Below are 23,344 nucleotides of genomic sequence, written 5' to 3' on the forward strand. Positions count from 1 at the left end.
TGCGCGAACCAACAGTGTGACTAGTTTATTGCTGACCCCACGAAAACGTCGACACGACAATAACGTGCAATAAAGCCAAATCAGGCCGATTTTATTGTTTTGATTTGGTCCCACGAAATTTCTTTCGAAAGAAAGCAAAATTATAAATTCAAAGTTCTGGACAGAAAATAATTGTCGTAAAAAAGGATGCACGACGCTTTAGGGTAACAGCATGTTTCGTTGCACAGGTCTTTCATCACAGATGGTTCAAAAGAGGGTTGTGAACTAAAGTAAGTAATGTTTCCAACTGTATAAAATAATCTCTAGCAATGTATGGAGGTTGTCACGGTGTCAGCCACATAGTTTCAACACTTGACATGCTATGCTTCAGGATTGTCACAGTGTGCTAACTGAACACATTCGTGATTTCGAATGCAAGTGTGTTGTGTTACTGTTACTGTTAACTCATATCACACTCAGTGGGATCACCATTGCCCAGAGAGTGGAGAAGCAGTAATCATTCTGCTAAGAGTTCCTCCCGTTCCCCCATCCCAAATAATACTTACAAATTGACATATACTAGAATTGTTAACAAAGTCTAACACAACAATTGCCAAAGGACTCACAAATATAGCTAAAAGTCAGGACACCTGCACTTCACCGGTCCCTGCCTTCAGGCACCTGGAAGCAGAAATATATTCTATGAGTGAGTGAGTTTAGTTTTACGCCACACTCAGCAATATTCCAGCTACATGGCGGTGGTCTGTGAATAATCGAGTCTGGACCAGACAATCCGGTGATCAATACCCGTGAAGGCCCCGGGGTAGAATAGGCCTTCAGCAACCCATGTTTGCCATAAAGGGTGACTAAGCTTGTCGTAAGAGGCGACTTACGGGATCGGGTGGTCAGGCTCGCTGACTTGGTTGACACATGTCATCGGTTCCCAATTGCGCAGATCGATGCTCAAGTTGTTGATCACCGGATTGTCTGGTCCAGACTCAATTATTTACAGACCGCCGCCATATACCTGGAATATTTTTGAGTGTGGCGTAAAACTAACCTCACTCACTCACTCAACAACATGCGCATCGATCTGCGCAATTGGGAACCGATGACATTTGTCAACCAAGTCAGCGAGCCCGACCACCCGATCCCGTTAGTCGCCTCTTACCTTTATGGAAAGCACTGGTTGCTGAAGGCCTTTTCTACCCCGGGATCTTCACAGGTCGGAATGTATTCTATAGTACAAGCTCATGCCTTCGGCTTGAGCTTCTTCGGCAGTAAGCGACATGCGCTTCATGTCTTATATGTAAGAAAAGCATGCAAGAGCAGGCTGATCTCTGTTAGGAAGCATTTTAGATGGATTTAGAGGTAATTTTCATTTTACTGGCAAACCTTTATTTTATAACTTCGTCTGAAAGACGAGACTTTTTAAGCACGAATTTTAGTAATGCTCCTAAACATCATTCCAATTGTTAGTTATCAAAGGGAAATCCCCATGACATTCCTTTTCTCTGATTGGTCAAATCTGGATGCACATGTCAATGTTCTAAATTAGGTAGTGGGTTACTATGAATGCCACAGCTTTAATGTGCATAGTTTGTGAGTTGTAATTTTGCTTGTCCCTTGATTTCAACATTGTTGATTTCACTTGCTTAGCAATGGCTGGTAGGAGAATGGTGTATGACGATCTGTATGAGTTGTGTAGAGGTGAGAAAAAGTTGATGGATTGATTGGAATCGTTTGGTTTGATTGGAGATTTTAGTGGGAGCGTGTGAAGTGTGAAAGAGGGAGTATGGGAAAATTCAAGGATTCGAGTCGGAGTGAGGGTTATGTGTGGCGTTGCTCAAATAAGAAATGCAACCATAAAATTGTAGCAAGGCGTGATTCTTGGTGTTTTAAGTCTCATTTGTCCGTTTTATTGGGTTTATCAAGTACAGTTGCGACTGTGTTCTGATCACACTTTGGTTGACTGGTTTAATTATTGCAGAGATGTGTGTTTGTTTGTAATGGTAGAGGAGATGATAGGTGGGCCAGGACAGGAATTGAAGTGAAGATTGATGAGAGTAAGTTTGGGAAGTGCAGCAGTCCAGGTAAACGTTACAACCATGACAACGATGAGTAAACAGTCGCTGAAAATAGTGTTTTTGGCAATTTTCACGGATGTCATCTAGTAGAAATATTAGCTAGTAGTAACCATGTGAACAGAAACCCAAAAGCATATATACTGAAGGTCAAATAACTTGTTATATGCAGAGTTTTGTTTGTGGAGAGATCTGTGCCAGTGACCTGAATATTTTGTAATTCCCTCTGATCCCTAAATAGTAGCTGTTGTCTGATTGGTTAAATCTATTTACAGTGTGTTTGATTCCATTTGACTCCCATTGAACATCTCAAGGGGTAACCAGATAATGGCTTTTGAGATGACCCATCCTCACAACACACGCTTATTGATTACATGGCTGTTCTACCAGCAAGTGCCCCCGTCATACAAAATAGCGGAAGGTGACAAGAAAATAATGATTGTTTGTTAAACAAAGTTTTTGTTCATGTGTCCCAAATTATGAGACACATCATCAGAGTTGGTCTGTCGATTTCATGTGGCTGTGCAAATTCTGGTTTTGTTGCAGTTATTAGATTTTCTGTTAGTGAGCAATTCATTGGTCTCAAATGGAATCAAACGGACTGTAGCCATCTCACATTTGATTGGACAGTCATAGGTCGCTCAAAGTTTATCTGACGTGACCTACTAGGGTTTGTTAGACTCAGTGGTGGAGTGTAATGAATAACACTGAGACTAAGCTTACTGAGACTGGGAAGCGCAAGCTTCACCAAGGAAGGCAAGTGGATGGTGAGTGTATGTATGGGGGTAGAAAGAACGAAAGGTTCAGGATGTTTTTGGAAGTTGTGGGGAAGCGTGATGCGGATACTCTTTTGAGTGTGCTGAGAAAGAGGGTGGGACCAGGATCAGTAATTCATTCAGATTGTTGGAAGGCGTATGCAAGACTGAATGAGATGGGATATGAGCATGTGACAATAAATCACGGTAAGGAATTTGTGAATGTCGAGAATGGTGAGTGCACTAGTAAAATTGAGAGTACATGGAGAGCAGTGAAAGTGTGGCTGTCCAGGTATGGAACAGTGAAAGGATTGTATGATAGTTATTTTGTGGAGTACATCGTGAGGAAGAAATATTTACGTTGTCCTTTTGTTACATTTCTTATGTATGTGTGTGTGACCCCCCAAAACCCCATGAGTACTTTAAAATGATTGAAATTGAAAATAAGGCAAATAATGTACAAGATGTGGATGAATTTAATGTAAGCAGAGATTTGTTCATGTAAGGTAGGTGAAGCTTTTTGCTATTAGAAATCAGATAAACTTACCTTTTTTCGTTTATTAGCAATGGAAAGGAAATGATAAATAAGATGTAAAAGTAATGTAAGGGGCACCTGCCCCGCGAAAACCCCCCATTCTAACTACTTAGGGCTGAAATATGAGATTTCAACAAAGTGATACATTAGTACTGGGAAATTTGTATGGAATCATGATCTTGAAAATTGAATAAACACTGCAATTGACAATACTATAACATAATACTAACCCTAAAATAATGTTGAGGAATGAAGGCCTAGAGCAGATTCTCAATTAGTATCCAAGGGTAATTTAATAGGTGAAACAAGTGCATAAAACAGCGATAGTTATTTGCCGGAGTGAACAAAAAATGGCGTTGGCGTTAGTGCATGATTTGATGTAAATATAGCTTCTGTGCATGTCTGTCACGTACTCTGCCGGGGACCAGTAAAGTGCAGTTTACCTTAAATTAAGTACAGTATATGGGGGTTGAACCACTTTGTGTTACCGCTGTTAATCTGTGGAAGAAAGAATATGGGGGAAAGGAAGGAACTCTTTTCCTGTCAGCAAGTAACGCAGCATGTTCCCATTTCGCTCCTTCCCTGGTGAACATTGTCTTGAGAAAGTAAGTTTCTGAGACAACAATAGATCCAGTAATCAGTAATTAGTTGGGGTGGTGGGGTTGCCCAGTGGTTAAAGCATTTGCTTGTCATGTGGAAGACTCAGGTTCAATTCCCCACTTGGGCACAGTGTGTGAAGCCCATATCTGGATTCCCCCACTCTGACATTGCTGGAATGTTGCAAAAGGCGACATATAACAAAACAAAACTCACTCACTCACTCTTGTAATTTGTATGTGGAAGAGAACTCCACTTCACTGTGAACAGTGTTTCAGTTAAAGATTTTAACATCATTTGAATTTATTGTGTTTATGTTTCAGAAAACTTGCACACGTGTAAGCATGGAAGAGGAGAATTTGATTGATTCTTGTTACCCAGCTGGAACTGAGAAAGTGTCAGACTCTGGTAACACCGAGAAACTGATAGACATTGGAAACACAGAGAAACTGATAGACACTGGTAACACCGAGAAACGGGTAGACACTGATAACATCGAGAAACAGGTAGACACTGGTAACATCAAGAAACTCGGAGACAATGTTAGACCTGAAAGTACTGCAACGACCATAAAGCGACCATTAGAAGATGAGGATAGTGTCAGTGATGTGCATGTTCAACTCTCTGAAGAACAAATACAGTTGAACTTCCGCAAGCCAAACATGGCCTGGATAAAGCCACAGTAAGGAATCTTAATTGTTTTTCGTTTTTCGCCCATTTCTCTTGTTCCCGGTTGTCATATTGCTGGAATATTGCTAAAAAATGAGTGAAACTCACTCACTCATGCCTGTGTTGTGAAATCCTGTAGTTGCATGTCTTTGATGGAATTATTACTATAAATGTTTACTTCCTTTTAGGTACATTCTGCCGAGAGAAAGCCAGAAGGCATCGCAAAAGGTACAACAGAAGGAATCCGAACCACCCTTAAAGAAACAGAAGACAACTGGCCGAAACCGGAACCGACCTGTCGACCGAGGTCCCCCTGCTGCAGAAAAACTCTGTCCCTCCATTATCATGGAACGAAACTGTTTTTATGGAACTTCCTGCAAATTCTGCCATGATGTGGTCAAGTTTATGGCTAATAAGCCTGCCGACATTGGTGACACATGCTATGTATTTGAAAACTATGGACGATGCTCACAAAGTATAGCGTGTAGATATGGCAGTAAGCACATCGATTCTAACTTTAAGAACATTGTGAACAAGGAACTGCATGACAAATTCATGAAACATCCATTGACTATTAACTTCCTTGAGAAAGATGTACAGAAGCTTCTATGGAAAAGGAAGTATGATTTTAGTACAGCCAATGGAAATGTTAAGAAGGTTCAGGCATGGTATAATAATAGAAAGGCAGCCAATGAACAGAGACATAACCATGGAGATAACGTAGAGGAGAATGGTAAAACGTTAGACTCCAACACTTCCTGTGAAACATCAGAGAGTTCCAGTGTTGATGGTGTTACCTCCGGAGTAGGGTTGGGGAGAGAGCGAGAGGCTGGCCAAAGTGATGGGGTGGGGACAATTAGTTCAGGGGATGAAGGTCATCCAGAAACGGGTCAGCAGCATTCGGGCTGTGTGACTGATGAAGATCTGATAAAGCTTCGTCCGATGGAGAAGAAAAAGGTAGGACACATTTTGAAGTTTTTTATTTTGATGATATTTGATAAATTGTAAGGTGAGCTATGGACATAATGGTTTTAATGGTGGTGATTATCAGAGATTAAGGGCAGTGGGGTAGCCCAGTGATTAAAGTGTTGGCTTGTCACACCAAAGACAAGGGTTCTATTTATAACATGTTTACAACGTGGGAAGCCCATTTCTGGTGTTCCCAGCTCTGATATTGCTTGAACATTGCTAAAAGAGGTGTAAAACCCAACTCATTCACTCACTATTAGAGATTAGCATGAGCTGCTGACATGAGCCAGGTTTCATTTATTGTTTGTTCATACTGAATGATACTTATCCAGCGTGGAAGGAGATATTTTTCAAATTTGGTAATGATCTTCTTGATATAGGACTTAGCAGTAACTATGGTTATTTTCATGAGATCATAAGAATGGCCTAATTCACTGTTCCGAAAGTGACCATAACGCTACGATTGTTGTCATTCCCATGCTTTAACATAGACTTATGAGAATATGATTGTTGTAGCACTATGATCACTTTGTGGTATGGGACCATGGTTAAAATGGAAAACAATTGAAAATGTGTATGTCACATTTGCTGGCTTATGAAGTTTAGTTGTAACCATGAAAAAATTGTCTACAGTGATTTATTGACCTGCCTGAAAAAGGGCAAGATTCATAAACACACCCATGTTCGTGTAGGAGGCTCCCGCGTTGTGCATGTGCTTCCTATGCATTGTGTTTGCACGTGGTGATAATGCGAAATGATGCTGTATACACAAGATGAATGTCATTGTAACGTTCCTCAATGGGTTTTCTTGCTAACAGACTTCAAAGTTTAGGTTTCCTTACCTTTTTTTGAAGAGTATTTGTACTGTTATGGTGTTACATAAGATTGTTTTCCACCCTCTCCTGAAATCCAAGTACACATAGTTATTTGTCTTAAGCTGAGTTGCTTGTTGTATGATACCAACAGTATTGGATCCTGACTTTTTATAGGACTGTTGCCTTATCTTGATTATAGACATGATAAAATAAAGATTACTCCTAGTTTTGTTAATCATTGGCTTGCCTGGTCAAGACTTAAGACTTGTTTACAGGATGCTAATCATCTATCTTGTGTATTGTTGAGTGCAGCTTATGATTTGTGTTTTGTTGACAGTTAAACCTGAGAGGCAAGCTATACCTGGCTCCACTGACAACTGTAAGTAGAAATCACAGGAGACTGATATTTTTCCTTCTGCTTGTCCAAATTTTATTTGCTCTCTAAGCATTCACACATGTTCCCTTTTGTAGATGTGAGGCATATCTTAGTGATGAAAGTTGATGTGGACCTCTCAAAATGCTCAGTTGTATGTGTATATAAAGATATGCCAAGCTAAAAGCTGTTGCCCGTGAAACCCTAAAAGTGTTTGTATTTTCTGTCAGCTGCTAAGTAGAAGCCATTGTATACTAGGAGACAGTAATGATAGTAACAGTTCATTTATCATGCGCATTGCTCCAAGTACAGTGCATGTTCGAAGCACCCCAACAATGTGGTTATTATCGTGATTACCCCAGTTATCCCAAGCTGCCTGTTAGGCGTTAGTGCATTGTAATCACATGACTTCATGCCATTGGGTACCCATTTATGCTGGGTTATCAGAGGCAGTTTAAGCAGGCTTGTTGCCTAAGGTTCATCAATAATCTGTTCACTGAATGTCACTTATGTGTTTTGTGGAACATGATCTATATCCCACAAAGGAAACCTATGAAAATCCGGGTTTGAACTGGGCTTCAACAGCCAATTATTGTTGTAAGAGGAGGCTAACAGGATCTGATGGTCAGACTCACTCAGTTGGATGACACATCATATCCCAGTTGTGTATATTGATGCTCATGCAGTCAGTCACTGGATTCCCAACTCAATTATTTCCAGACAGTTATCATTCAGCCAGAATGTAAGGATAGTGTAGGTACGTGTTTGTGTGCTCCAGGTGGGCAACCTGCCATTCCGACGTGTATGCAAGGGATTTGGTGCAGACGTCACCTGTAGTGAGATGGCCGTAGCAACCAAGCTGCTCCAAGCCAACCAGTCTGAGTGGGCGCTACTCAAACGACATCGGTCAGAAGACCTATTTGGTGTTCAGGCGAGTACTGTTGTAGTAACCATGGTAACGGGGAGAGTAGCAGGGCAGGGATTTGTCTTGAGTTTGAGGGTCCCCAGGACTCATAATCTTAATTTTAAGGGGTCCTAGACTACAAAGTGGGGTTCCCAGACCCTTGAATATTATTATAGATACTATGTTATAGTATTGTTGGAATTCAGTTACTGTGTATTGTGTTTCATGTTCATTACATTGTTACAATAAATGCAAATGATACCAAACCCTGCTCGTAGCAAACACATTTTTTACTACTGGATATTGTGACTAGGTAGCATTTCAAATACCTGTCATTTGTAATTTTTCCCGGTCAAGTCGTCACCCTTTTGATTGTGTGCGAGACCTTCACCCTAATCAGCCAGTCAGAAATGTCGAAGTTATCTCAGTGTGTCAATGCTGCTAATTGTAGCCTGTTTTTGTTTTCTTTTATTTTTCAATACTGCTATTTTTTATTTGACAACACCTTGATGTCATTGTGAAAACATAATATTTGTGGATGAGAAATAAAACTGACAGAGGCAATTAGAAAATGTGTTGAAAAATTTGCCGCTCAGGATGACTGACAGCCTTTGAAATTACTGTACATTCTAACTTTGTGCTGATCAAAGTCCGGTATATACTGGATAAAGGAAACACTGTGTTATGTAATCAGTATATTGTTCAGAATTAATTGTGATAATACTATATTATTCTGATTCAGATGTAGTATTCAGTGCTCTCTTGTGGTGACAAAACTCAACATGGCCACTGAAATGACTTTATTTTCAGAAACTATCCATTTCCTCTGCAGATATCAATTCTGTTTCGCATATTATTTTCATTCTTTGAATAAATTGAAGATATTCATTTAAAGCTAGCTTGATGAATGATGAAAAGACACAGTTTGAATAATCTGAATAAAGTTATGCTATCTAGAAACAGTCTAGTGTGCTGAGAGAAGCGAATGAGGGAACACAGGAAAATGCAAGCATTCCTTTAATATTTTCTGGTTTATATCACCAGCTTTGAATATCACTCTGGGAGGAGGTATAAGAATAAACAAAGGAACACTGAGGAGAAGTGGTGTTCCCTTATTTGATTCCTTCAGTATAGTATTTTAAAGTGTGAGGTTTCAGAGGACAAGCACGGATAATGAAGAAACTTTTTGTAAATTTTGTGTAAATGTGTATGCCCATTATCTTAAATCATCACAGAAATATCCATCTCAAGAACCCTAACGTGTGTACAACCTTGCTCTGTAAGTCACTACTGAATGTCCATTATCAAGTCAGAATGAATTCATGTAACCCTTGAATTCTTTCAGTCTGGAATTTGTGTATTGATGAGATCAACATTATTTCTATGGACCTGAACTTTTGATATGAACTAGTTTCTGTCAGCTATTGACCAGGAATTACATTTCAGTGCATCTGATTATGGTTCCAAAGTGCAGTTACAGGGAAGACTTTCCATCATAATGGCAGAACAGTGCACTTTGACCAGAAATCAAATTTGTTGACTCACCAGCCCACTTGTTCACTGGTTGCTGTAATCATTTGGCTGGCATGGCATGTTCACACCTTTTCCTTATCCAGATTTGATAATTTACCATCTGACAGGATACAACTAAAATTTAACTTTTATTATTTGAAATATTGATTAGTCTGCAGTTAATAGCTGGGGGATTTGCAGGTAGCTGATACACTTTTGTAATGAGTCATGTGAACGTGATAAACATGTCAATACAACACAAAATAACTTTAGAACCAACTGATGTTTTTATTTCTAGAGTCTGTCTGTCTTGCTGTTACAGGTACAATGTGTGAAGCTCATTTCCAGTGTCCCCCCTGTGATATTACTGGAAGATTCTTAAAAACGGCATAAAACCAAACTCACTCACTGCCTTTACAGACTAGTTCTTAGGATATTCTTAAAGTATACTCTGTCCTGCCATGACCAATTAATCCTTTCAGTATTAGTCAAATATACCACTCAAAGTGAGATTCCCACTCATATAGAATCAGTTTGTCCTTCACTTATTTTGGTTTGTAAGTTCCAAGAATTTTATCAAGTATAAATGGATGATAGTACACTGACAAATTGTTTCAAGGAGTTGCTTAACCCACATGTTTCCTGTGACAGCTTTTAGTGTTTTTGTTGTTGCAGGTGTGTGGTTCCTACCCCGACACCATGACCCGCTGTGCCCAGCTGCTGACCGAGGTCACCACCATCGATTTTGTGGACATTAACTGTGGCTGCCCCATTGATATGGTGTATAAAAGAGTAAGTGTGAACATCCTTGGGAAGAGACAGATTGTTATGTGTATGTTGATGAAGCTGTGAAGAATACAGAAACAAAATGTCTTGTTTAGATTGACATAAATACCTCCCACTCACCAAACTCATCGCACCACCTACCCATCACTTGCTCACTCAGCCACCCACCAATCACTCACTCGCCCATCTGACTCATCCACCAACCAATCATCACACGTTCACCTCGACCTCACCCACCCATCCATCACTCACTTGCCCACCTCAACTCGCCAACCCATCACTTAATTGCCCATGTCTCTCACCCATCCACCCTTCACTCACTTATCCACCCCGTCTACCCTCCCATCAATAACTCACCCATCAATCACTCACTCCTCCCACCAGTCATTCACCCTCCTTGACTACACACATCCATCACTCACTCAACCAGTCACTCATCCACATTACTCACACATCCACCCTGACTGCCTACACATCACTCACTCACCCACCCATCATTTGTTCACGCACTCACTCAACCCATCACTCTATCACTCACCTACCCACCTACTGCTCACTCATCCACCCCGACTACTAAACCACCTATCACTCTCACCTACCCAGCTTGACTTGACTGCTCATGCACCCTTCACTCACCCAATCATCACTTAATCATTTACTCACCCATCCTGACTACCTACCCATCACTCACCCTACCTAACTACCTTCCCATCACTCACCCACCCTAACTACCCACCCATCACTTACCCACCCTGACTACCTACCCATCACTCACTCACCCAACTACCTACCCATCACCCGCCCACCCAACTACTTACCCATCATTCCCCCACCCTGACTACCTACCCATCATTCTCCCACCCTGACTACCTACAATTCACTCACCCACCCTGACTACCTACAATTCACTCACCCACCTTGACTCACTCTCCCTGTCTTACCACCCACTCATCACTCACTCACCCCAACTCACCACCCACCTTCACTCACTGCCCATCATCACTGTTGTCTAGGGAGAAGGGGCAGCGTTGATGTCCAAGCCAAACAAGCTGGAGCAGATTGTGAAGAGCATGACGACGGTGCTGGACGTTCCCCTCACCCTCAAGATGCGGACAGGCATCTCGTCAGACAAGGACATTGCACACACCCTTATTCCTAAACTACGAGACTGGGGTGTGTCTGAAGTCACGGTCAGTAACTCTTTTTTCTCAATCGTCCTTTTACCATATAGCATAAGCTGATAATTTATATTGTCTCTGTGAGTAATTTTTTGTATGACAAGTGTGTTGATCAGTACTCAAAATGCTAAGCACTGGAATGTCTGGTCCAGGCTTTCTTATTTACAGACCACTTTCAAATAGGTGTAGAGTGCAGTGTTAAACTATGAACAATGTTCATAATACCTTGTTTGAAGCAATACTACCTCTGACTCTGTTTTCCTGTAATGGAAGTGACATGCTTCTCATAAGTTCTAGGATTAGACTTGTGTATTCAAACTTGTGTATGGTGTCAGTTCAAAATGAAATATACTCATGGAAGCAAATAAGGGAACACATGAAAGTCCAAGTGTATTTTATTCTTCTGTATGCATGTATTCTGTATGTATTATTCTAGTGTATGCATTTCACTGTGGGGGAAATTCTGGAAATAAAGAAAGGAACACTTGTTATTCCTGTGTTTTTTTATTTGTGTCCATGAATATGTCCTAAAGTGTATGGGTGTGTTAATTGCTTGTATCTGAAATTATTAATTTGTTTTGGCAGACCATATGTTGTGTTTGCAACCAAAGAATCAGTTTTATCCACATATGATATAGCTGACATTACAGGAATATTGCTAAAAGTGGGGTAAAATTGAACTTACTCTTTATTTCAAGTTCAAATGCCCCATTAATATTTATATGCTTTGAGAAACTATTAAAAAGTCAATTAAACTGAGACCCTTCTTGATGATCTATGCATGAGGTTTTGATTCCAAAGGAAACTGGCTGAAGTGGACTGTATTGTTATTGAAACACACATAAAATATCCATCAAACAAATCACTATAGTAAAAGTAAACCTGATTTTAATGTTTGATACATGTTTCTCAAAATAAAGCACTAACGTAATGTCTTACGTATATTGGCTCATATATGATGGAAACAACACTGTCCTTTATCTAGCTTCATGGACGATCACGGGAACAACGCTACACTCGTCTAGCTGACTGGGACTACATCAATCGCTGTGCCCAACTGGCAGCGCCTATGCCTGTGTTTGGTGAGTTTTGTGTGGAAGTTGTTGCTTCAGGGTCACATTGACCTGGAAATTCTCAGCTAGTGGTGGATATCATGAACAACAACTTAACTTGTTTGGGCATGATGACATACAGTCAGGCTGATCATACCCAAACCTGCCAGGGAGAAGAACTTTCTGGCACTAGGAGGCTGTGGGATAGGTAGGTTAGAATGTTCTCTCGTCACGTTGAAGATCCAGGTTTGATTTCCCACAAGGGTAGCATGTGTGAAGCCCATTTCTGTTTTCCCCGCCATGATATTGCTGGAATATTGCTAAAAGTGGTGTTAAACCCACTTACTCTCTCTTATATAGATGTTTTGTATGTAAGACTCACTACTGACCCTGTAACACACCCATGCAGCAGACCTTAAACTGCCATACAAGGAATTATTACTCGCCTGTTGAAGATACTGCTGTGTAATATATTTATGACAATATTACAGTAGTGTAATACCGCTTGATATCAAAATGGTTCAAAGTTGTGATGTCACAATGCTAATGTCGCTGTTGCAATTTTACTAGACCTTGCTTGACACCCGGATACCTGAGAGTCCTCATGCGCTAAGCAATTTCATCGCAGTCTCTGTCAATTTATGTTGGCGAGTAATAAACAGAATGGTAAACTCGCATCCGTGAAATACCGTTTTTATTAAACGTGTTAAAGATTTAGTATCAAAGTTGATTCCGCTCGTTTGATACCAAATCATTAACTTGTTTAATAAAAGTGGCATTACACAGAAGGTCATTTAGTATCCTATGTATCTCTCCATCACATCTTGTACATGTCCGAAGGAGTGGAGATGGAAATTGTCAGCAATGTTCCAGCTTTATGATTTAAATAATCAAGCCTTGACCGTCGTCATTGATGTCCTCAGCATCAGTGCATACAGTAATGGACCTGTGAAAATCCAGGGTAGAATAGGTCCTCAGCAACCCATGCTTGCCACGGAAGGTGAATCTGGTTGTTGTATGAGGCGACTAACGGGATCGGGTAGTCCGGCTCACTGACTTGGTTGACACATGGCATCGGTTCCCAATTGCGCAGATTGATCTCCTGCTGTCTGGTACAGACTCGATTATTTACAGATCTCAGCCATATAGCTGGAATATTGCTGAGTGCAGTGTAAAAATAAACTCACTCACTCACTCCTGCATACAGTATTGGATACAGCCGTCATCAATACTCACATCTGGATAGTCATTGTGACATGAGTGACTGAGTCTGCCCACCTCATCCAGAAGCATCTTTCTGTGCAGTCAGTGTTATTGAAATGGTTGTGTTGTAGGCAATGGAGACGTCTTGTCCTATGAGGAATACTACCATCATTTGGACACCACAGCTGTTGGGGGCATCATGATAGCTAGGTGAGAGGAGTACACCGTATTTCAGTATTATTACACCTGTCTGCTTAATACTAGTATTGAAAGAAACCGTGAAGGTCCAGGTTAGAACTGGTCTTAACAACCTGTGCTTGTTATAAGAGGCATTAACCATGTTGACAGGATCATGTAGTAAGGTTTGTTGACTTGGTTGACAAATGTCATCATATCCCAGTTGCTTACATGGATGCTCATGATGTTGAATACTGGATTTTCTTGCCCAGATTTGATTATTTACAAATTTACAAAGTGCTGCCATATAAGAGTGGCATTAAATAGCAATCAGTCAATCAGTCAACCAGTCAACCAACCAACCAACCAACCAGCCAACCAATCAATGATATTAGAGGCCTCCTGCAGATCTTAGATAACAAAACAGATGTCAAATTGGAACCCATTCTAGGTTTCTGGCTAGTCGAAGGGACACAACTCTGCTTATCAAACCCTTTTAAATTGTTTAACATTCCTGCTTTTCTTTTTTATTTTATCTGATAATCCAGTGTTTACAAAACCTCTGAAAATATTGAGATGTGGAACTGTATTTTGATTATAATCTTAACATCAAGCAAACTTGTCAGAAATTTGAATATTATCCCTTAGATTAAGATCAAAGGTATTGTTTGGTGTTCGGAGACAGCCTTTGACATATGCATTACTTTGCAGTCAATAGAAAGCTCAATTTACATTTTGCTCCTGGTTAAGTGAAACTGAAAATGTTTAAACTTCAGATCTGCATTCCTTTCATCCATCCAGTATTCACTATCTATGTGAAAATAACATGACATTTGTGCTTGCTTTCTTGCCATTGGCAGGGGAGCGCTGATCAAACCGTGGATCTTCACTGAGATCAAGGAGCGTCGCCACTGGGATATTGCTGCAACAGAGAGGTTGGACATTCTCAAGGATTTTGTCAACTATGGCTTGGAGCACTGGGGGTCCGATCAGCAAGGAGTTGAAACTGTCAGGAAGTTTCTTTTGGAACAGCTGTCTTTCTCATACAGGTATTGTCCAAAGACCAGCATGACCTTGAGTTGATGTCATGGCAATGTGTCCATTTATTGTCCATACATGTTACATGTTCACCACATCAAGGCTGAAAGCATGGCATGTTGTCTGTCTTAACTAGTGCTGATTAGACATTCATATAATCTTAATATTACTTTGCTTATATGATCCTTCTGCTGTATTGACTAAGGATTTCTGTCATTGGGGAAAAAACTATAACGATAGCCTATTGTAACATAATATTATGATAGCATTAGTTTATTGTGACCAACTATTGCAATACAATTTGCTGTAGTTTTTTTTCTCCTTGAATTGTCTCATTTGAAGTCATTTTCCAAATGAATGTATAGTTTTTATATGAAATAAAAACAAGCTGAAGTAGTTTAGGTCAGTTTTAATGACAAGAAACTTGAAACCCAGATTGAGGGAACAGTTAAAACAAACTCCACGAACCTCCAAATCTGCTCACAGTCATTCTGTATCTTGCTCTTGGCATTTATCAACTGAAGTCAATTACTAAAATATCAAGTCACACATATTATTGATGCATCAATAGTTTTTTGTTCCTACCATAAACTAATTGCTATTGGAGACTCAACTGTTGACAGTTTAATGCATCATTACAACTGTAGTATTGACGCACTCAGGCAGATGCACTGATTCATCCAATGAAGCATTTGTTCATCTGTGTTATAAATCTGCTTACGTATGTACTAGATTTATTATATTTTAACAAAATTGTATACATGGGGTTTGTTTTTGCCTATTTATGTAAGATCTGTGTCTATGTCCTGAGAGATATGAATACGTTTTGTTTAGAACATTACGATTCCTCTGTTTTCTGGTCTGTTCATAAAGTGGTGTTCAGCCATCATTCCTTGCTGCTTGTAGATATATCCCTGTTGGCCTCCTTGAGCGACTCCCACAGCAGGTGAATGAACGCCCCCCTTGCTACAGAGGTCGGAATGACCTGGAAACTCTCTTATCCAGTCCAGACTGTGCCGATTGGATCAAGATCAGGTCAGTCAAGTTGTGTAACCATGGAAACAGGGGACTCAAGCACACTGAAAGTGTGTACGCTGAAGGGCTCAGTTCACACAAGACTGGTTCACAAGCACTCATATTGCTTATCATAAGAGGCTATTCAATTATATTGAGTTCTCAGGCGTTACTACATGACACTTTACTCATATTAACCATTCGTTTGTCAACCACTGGATGCTTTAAAGTGTGTGTGTAAGACCAGTTTCATTCGTTATCATTGTGTACCGATGACATGGATGGTTGGTCATGCTATCAACCACTTTTCTTCCCTAGACCTGATAATTACAGATGGTTAGGATAAAGCTGGAATGTTACTGACTGTAGCATAAAACAACATTCATTCATTTCTTCCTCCTTACATATAGCATTGTATTTCTGTCTTGCAGCGAGATGCTCTTGGGCCCTACACCAGCTAACTTCAGCTTTCTGCCAAAACACAGAGCCAACTCATATCAGTGACAGCACAATCTGCATCTGAAAGCTTAGATACTGGTACTGGAATGGAGGACAAAGAATCCAGAATCTGAATTCGCCTGAATATTAGTGTGAGGTTTCATCTTTCACTTCTAGTCACTGAAGAAAGGTCAAGGCCAATATAGATGGCTAGTTCTGCAACAGTTCCTGGACAAAATGAACAAAGTATGGAATACATGTATTTGACAAAATAAACTACTTAGAGGAATATGAGATAAGTAGATGCAAAGAAGTGGGTCTCTCCAGACAGAAGCTCAGAAAAATATTGAGCCTCTCGAGACTGGGACTTGAGGGAAAAAATAGTAAGCCTCTCTAAGCTTGAGCTAGAGAAAGTGGTGAGACTGTCCAGATAAGAAAACAATAATGGTGAGCCTCACCAGGCATGAGAAAAGAAATAAGAGCCATGCAACAATAAATAAGTAGAGAATTTGTGAGGTTCTCCAGACTTGACCCAGAAGAAAGAGCTCTGCAAACATGAGATACGAAAAGAAGCGAGCTTGTCCAGACATAAAATAGGCGGAATATTTGTGAACCACTCCAGACAGGATCATCAAGATGGAAATTATGTGGGTGTCACCTCGCTAGGTGAACTGAGATGTGGGGTGCCTCGTGTGGTCCCAGGATTTAACCTCAACACAGAACATCATGGGTTCATCAGACAGCTGAACATCTTGGCAGTGGATTTCACAGAACCCAGGGATGGCAATTATCTGCAAATCCACTAATTTAAATGCAAATGCAAGTCAATCCATCCTGTACCCTGCTGGGGCATAACGACCCCCATCCCCCAAGGTGATTTCCGACTGAAATCACTTTCACCTGTTGCCATCTCGCTTCCGAATATAAGCCAGTCTACATGTTTGCCATGTTTTGAATAATAAAATGTATCCTGTTTTCTAAATCTTGTTTCTTGTGTTAACCTTAACACCGGAGAAGGAGACTAAAACCATCTGATCACTGGTTGTCCATAACTGTCACCACTTTCCTTGAGAATATGCTTAATGTTTAGCTAGGGGCGATGGGGTAGCCTAGCGTTTAAAGCGTTTGCTCGTCACGCCGAAGACCCGGGTTCGATTTACCACATGGGTACAATGTGTGAGGCCCATTTTCCATTGTCCCTTGAATGGGTATCCAATGATTAGCTGGGTATCCAATGATTAACTTTTTCTCTATCTATCGGGGGCTGCACAGAACTTTGCTCACGGGAACTTTCCCCACAAGAACTTTTACAGGGGAGGAATTTTTCTCACAATAATAATACAGCATGATATAAATGAGTAAAATGCAAAGCTTTGGTGAAATGCAATTGATGTTTGAGCTCTTTTAAAACAACATATTCGTGAGCAGGGTATTAAGGTGGATGAGTTTTAGCTTCAATATTGTGGGCAAAGTTTCTCCCCTGTAATAACTGTGGGGAAAGTTATCAGTACGTGCAATAATTCAGAACCTGACCCAAAACTATTTAAACTCGCCGCAGAAATCAGTAAATCAGATGCGGAAGTATGTCTGGCACCCTCAGCAGTACTCGAAACAAATCCCAGCGTTCAAATGCAGTGGTTCTTAATACAATCATATTGTGAAACAATATTCTCTTCATTGTCTTGGGAACGTGAAAGTTAGGCTTCTGCAGCATGTTTCAATGTTTCGCCCTTTCTGACATTAATCAACCCATGGTGCCGTTATACAAAGGGGTCTTAGCTCAAAGCTGACCGCAACTCCCATACCTGTAAGGCAGTTTCAAGGCAGGCCTAGCACTAAGGTTGTTTTGTGCAACAACACCCAGTTCCTGGACGTCTGCCTTTACCTAATCATATTCTTTGTTTCATTGAGGCACGGAAGCATGTTTGTCTTGGAGCATGTCGAGAGTCACAGAATTCTTTCACTTATCTCTAAAGTGGTCGATTTCTCGTCTTTTCGGATTCGCGCTGAAAGACTTGTCAAGAAATACTTCAAATGTCAACAAAAGATAATTAACTGATTAGTTAGTTTTACGCCGCACCCAACAATATTCCAGCTGTATGGAGGCGGTCTGTATATAATCGGGTTTGGACGAGATAAGCTGAGCATCGATTTTGAACCGATGACGTGTCAACCAAGTCGGCGAGTCTGACCACCCGATCCCGTTAGTCGTTTCTTACGAGAACGGCATTGTTCACGTTGAAATGAGTCTCTGCTCATACACATACATTGACAATTCCAAATCATCTTGTTCCAACATCGTACAAATTAACCATAAATTCAAATGATATACTGGTCTTGTTATTTTTTTCATGAGAGGCAGTATAAAGGCCTGTTCAGGCGGGGTCAGAAGAATGTCTCGGTGATTCCAACGGTAAACAGAATTACTGTTAAAGCCAAATAATATACTTGTTAACATATCGTGTTTTGTAATGGAAGTTGGAAATAATGTAATTAGTATCTGAGAGGGGCAGCATTTATAAAACTGACATATTTTTTAACACGCACGTCGCCTTACATATGTAATGATCTTGAGTAAGTGAGTGAGTGAGTTTAGTTTTACGCCGCTTTTAGTAATATTCCAACAACTTCATTCGATGAACACCAGAAACAGGTTTCACATGTTATACCCGTGAAGGGCATCGAACCAGTTCTTCGGCATGACAAGCGAACGCTTCAACCACCTCACCCCATCGATAGAACGCATAATACAAGAGGATAAACCTATCTGAGTGAATAAGTCTGGGTTTATATGACCGGTGACGGATTACCTTTTCGAGTGTTTAAACAATACAGGACAATTCCTTGTGCCTTCTGGGCGGTGGGGTAGTCCAGCGGTTAAAGCGTTCGCTTGTGATGCTGAAGACCTGGGTTCAATTCCTCACATGAGTACAATGTGTGAAGCCCCATTTTGGTATCGCTCGCCGTTATATTGTTGGACTAGTGCTAAAAGAAGCATGAAACCCAGCATCTCACTCCTTGCGTCTCTCGATAGAAGTTAACACAGGAGTGAGTGAGTCAGTTTTGTTTTACGCCGCACTCAGCATTATTCCAGCTATATGGCGGCGGTCTGTAAATAATCGAGTCTGGACCAGACAATCCAGTGATCAACAACATGAGCATCGATCTACGCCATTTGGAACCTATGACGTATCAACCAAGTCAGCGAGTCTGACCGCCCGATCCCGTTAGTCGCCTCTTACGACAAGCATAAGTTAACATATGAATAGACATTGACACTTGTGTCCTGATCACACTGCAAAAGGTACCAGGTTTGCCTCTTTCATCATATCAGTTACAACATATATAGTTTGCATTTGATATTTAGTTTAGAATTTACTAAATGTCTACTTAAGTTGACATTGCTTGAATAGTTCTAAAAACGGCGTAAAACCGCATTTATTCACTGTCTTCTCACCATTTCCAGATGATGGATGACAAACTTGCTGTGATCACCTTTACCACTAATGTGAAATTAACTGACAAAATGAGCATGTTCCGCCGTTAGTGTTGTTGACAGCTACTGCATCACTGCATCCATTCATCTCTGCATCCGTGCAGTCATTTATCTCCGTCTTACAGAACAGCTGGAATGGAATGTTTAGTTCGGCGTAATCAGGAGAATGCCGACATTGCATGTAAAAAAATATATTTTAAAAAAAACAAGGCACGGGGATGGCATGGAACCTTAAAACCGCAGCTGCACGTGATCGAGGGATAGGCGATACCTGAAAAATATTCTTTCATTACGCAGGAATAATGGGCAGATATTGGGTAAGAAACGGTTACCTATTTTCACTATTCAAACACATTTCGAACTTCGTACTTTTTGTTCTTACGTGACGGCGTCAAGCTATACATGCTGGAGAGGGGTGGTATATAGTCTTCAAGGTGATTTGTTTTTCTTCACTTATTCCTTCAATTCCTTCAATTCCTTCAATGAGCGCCGTTCAAATTAACAGAACTGACAGACTGGTAGACACGATTCACATGGTATTACCTGACATTGCCGTTGACCACCTGGCCTGAAATGTACAGCTCTATCAGTGTCATAGTGTTTGAGCTTTTTCGTGTATTTCGTTATCTGATTTTTCCACTTTGGTTAGTCTGATTTCCTACATTAAACCAAAATCTAGGGGTGTTCATTTACCATTTGTACTCGTTCGTTTCAATATTAGCCTGAGTCGTGAAACATTTCATTTCGTCCAGAACTTCAAGGTTGTTTATCTTCGAATCATTGTAAAACATAGTTAAGCTTTTCAAGAAGAGTTTATTGCATTTTTGTGAAAATTACTGGGTCTATTTGTGCATGGTGTCATCCTAATATAAGTAAGGGCGATATGAAAGGGCCATGAATGGTTATGAGAAACTCGTTTATAACGAACTGACGGACAAAGCGAACGAAAGTGTGCCGGCCACAAGGGGTAAATTTTAGAAATGTGTATAACAAACTACCATATTAACTAATAGTAAATTTACAGGGACAGGTGTCCAAGAGCAGGTTGTGATACATGGGTTGAAAAATGTCAGTTCAGAAGACACATGAATGTATTCAACCGTCATTGCTGCAAAAGTATTCGGTCATCATGACTGTATTTTCTAAACTCACTCACTCACTCACTGTATTTTCTAATGAATTGAACTGCCACAAGAGGAGGCATTTTTAATATATCATTAACACGCAGTTAATCAGTTGCTTGCTTGGGCATGCTTCTTGTTGACGGACAACATAGTCAAGAACAGTTCACGGATAACATAAGTTATCATTCTGCGTCGTCTCTCTACACCGTTGCCGGACGGCCATAGTCAAGAACAACTAATGGATAACATAGGTTATGGATCTGCTTCGTCACTCCACTACACCGTTGCCGGACCGCCATAGTCAAGAACAACTAATGGATAACATAGGTTATGGATCTGCTTCGTCACTCCACTACACCGTTGCCGGACCGCCATAGTCAAGAACAACTAATGGATAACATAGGTTATGGATCTGCTTCGTCACTCCACTACACCGTTGCCGGACCGCCATAGTCAAGAACAACTAATGGATAACATAGGTTATGGATCTGCTTCGTCACTCCACTACACCGTTGCCGGACGGCCATAGTCAAGAACAACTAATGGATCAATAGGTTATGAATCTGCTTCGTCACTCCACTACACCGTTGCCGGACCGCCATAGTCAAGAAGAGTTCACGGATAACATAAGTTATTATTGTACGTCGTCTCTCTACACTCTGGCCGTGGGTTAATTCATATTGACAAGATGGCATGTATTGCATGCTAGTCACAAAAAGGTGGCATGGTGACAACGATGCTGAAAATGAAACATGACTGATGCAGCAGTTATTTGTGCTTGAGGGAAATGAGGTCCGCATTTTGTTTCAGGTAAAGTTGATGGATGTTGGGTCTGATACATAATTCGTCGATTGAAGACAATAACCGGTCTTGATCATCTGTCACAACGGTTTACATCTTGCGTAAAGAGCAAAACAACCGTGAAATGTACATATGAGTACATGTATGGACTAGTGCAAGTCAGCGAAGACGCCACTTGTTCGCGAAAGTGGAAAGCTAGTTGGCTGGTTTGTTGGTTAACGCCACACTCAACAATGCCCCTACTACATGGCAGCAGTCTGTGAGTAGTCGAGTCTGGATCAGACAATCCAGTGATCAACAGCATGAGCTTCGATCTACGCAATAGGAGACAGTGACATGTGTCAAGAACGTCAGAAAGTCTGATCACCTGATCCCGTTAGTCGACAAGCATGGGGTGATGAAGACCGATATTCTAACCGGATTCTAGCGGATGGATAAGAAAGGCATTATACCCATTATCCTCAGTACCCGACATTCACACATTTTAAATAAAAGTAAACTTATTCCCCTTGGTGCATTGCAGCAGTCAGTGGTCGTATCGAGAGACAATCAAGAGACAGACAGACAGAATTCAGTAATAGGTCACTGTCCCTAAATACATTCATAGATATGTCTGGCACGAAGTTGCATGCGTTTACAGAGAAAAACAGACATTTTCAAAATTTTCGACATTATGTAAAAATAGGCATAAATTATTTATAGCGATTAAACTGTGTCGTGGTAGTGTTTTTTTTCAAATGTTTATCCAGAAATTAAGTAAAGTGAAAATGTATTTATTCCTCATTTAAATTAAGATTATTTTTTTTTCAAAAATCATCGCTTGAATCATAAGGGATATTGTTTTATCTGCCGGTCTCAGAACTAAGTTTAAAAAATACCACTTCTAAATGTTGTTAAACAATTTCTTAAGAATGCAGCAATGTCTGAACAGATAGATATAATTTTAGGATGGACTTGAAAAATATAATTAGTGAGTGAGTGAGTGAGTAAATATTTAACGTCACATCGGCAATATTTCAGTCATATTGTGATGAGAACATGTTTCATATTGAAATGAATTATGTATACACTAGAGAAAACTGTCGTCAAAGGACAGAAAAACAACTAGAATATCACGGTTACAAGTAAAACTAGCTAGTGTGAAAAGTTAACACTAATACCACTATTTGGACAATACAATATAAAACATGGGCCGTAGATCAAAAACAACTGAAAGCAGATCACCATATCAGGGGCCATGGTGACTTACAATACCTTTGCTACCTGCATCTATCCTAGCTGGATTTACACCATCCCCTCAGCCATTCGCGATTATAGTGAAATTTAGCCATTATTAAAAACAACAAATATACAACGAATAAAACTATGGCCGTACTAAATTTACATGGAATGGAAATGTATAATTAGAACACTGGGTTGTACTTTGTAGGGATGAGTATCAATCTTGTGAAGGCCGAGTATCAGTCTTGTGAGGGACGAGTATTAATCTTGGGAAGGATAAGTATCAATCTTGTGAAAGAAATGACACCATCTATAGCTTCAATATCCTGGAAAATCCAAACAATTAAAAAAAACCTCTTGTAGCGATGTATTGTACATTTACGTTAGAAACCCGAGACGTGCTGTTTTTTCACCTCAGACTTTTTGGTCAGATCAGATTGTTGCAGATAAAGCCACGGGTCATCTTACGAGATAAATAATTCTGTTCAGAATCGTCCGCGGCAATAATCTACTTGTCAGCCACCTTCTTGATTTGAAATCTCTGCTTCCAATTCTCTTATCAGCTAGACATCTCGTCTAATTCAATTTTCTTTCCCCTCAAAGGAGACAAACACATTTCCATGA

At 40.3% G+C, this 23,344-nt stretch overlaps 2 protein-coding genes across 2 annotated transcripts in view; both read left to right on the top strand.

The window, feature by feature from the left end:
* LOC137256533 (RISC-loading complex subunit tarbp2-like) overlaps positions 1 to 23,344 on the top strand; it is a 582,560-nt gene that overhangs the window by 286,250 nt on the left and 272,966 nt on the right. The window lies entirely within an intron of this gene.
* On the top strand, positions 6 to 17,060 carry LOC137256137 (tRNA-dihydrouridine(47) synthase [NAD(P)(+)]-like). The gene is made up of 12 exons (XM_067793840.1): positions 6 to 269; positions 4,274 to 4,632; positions 4,808 to 5,576; positions 6,741 to 6,782; positions 7,555 to 7,707; positions 9,868 to 9,984; positions 10,992 to 11,168; positions 12,142 to 12,238; positions 13,543 to 13,621; positions 14,449 to 14,637; positions 15,533 to 15,661; positions 16,072 to 17,060. The coding sequence occupies exons 2-12, from the start codon at positions 4,295 to 4,297 to the stop codon at positions 16,142 to 16,144; spliced, it is 2,163 nt and encodes a 720-aa protein (XP_067649941.1). The 5' UTR covers positions 6 to 269; positions 4,274 to 4,294; the 3' UTR covers positions 16,145 to 17,060.

This window comes from Haliotis asinina, chromosome 11 (assembly GCF_037392515.1).
Source record: "Haliotis asinina isolate JCU_RB_2024 chromosome 11, JCU_Hal_asi_v2, whole genome shotgun sequence".
NCBI classification, from domain to species: Eukaryota; Metazoa; Mollusca; class Gastropoda; order Lepetellida; family Haliotidae; genus Haliotis; species Haliotis asinina.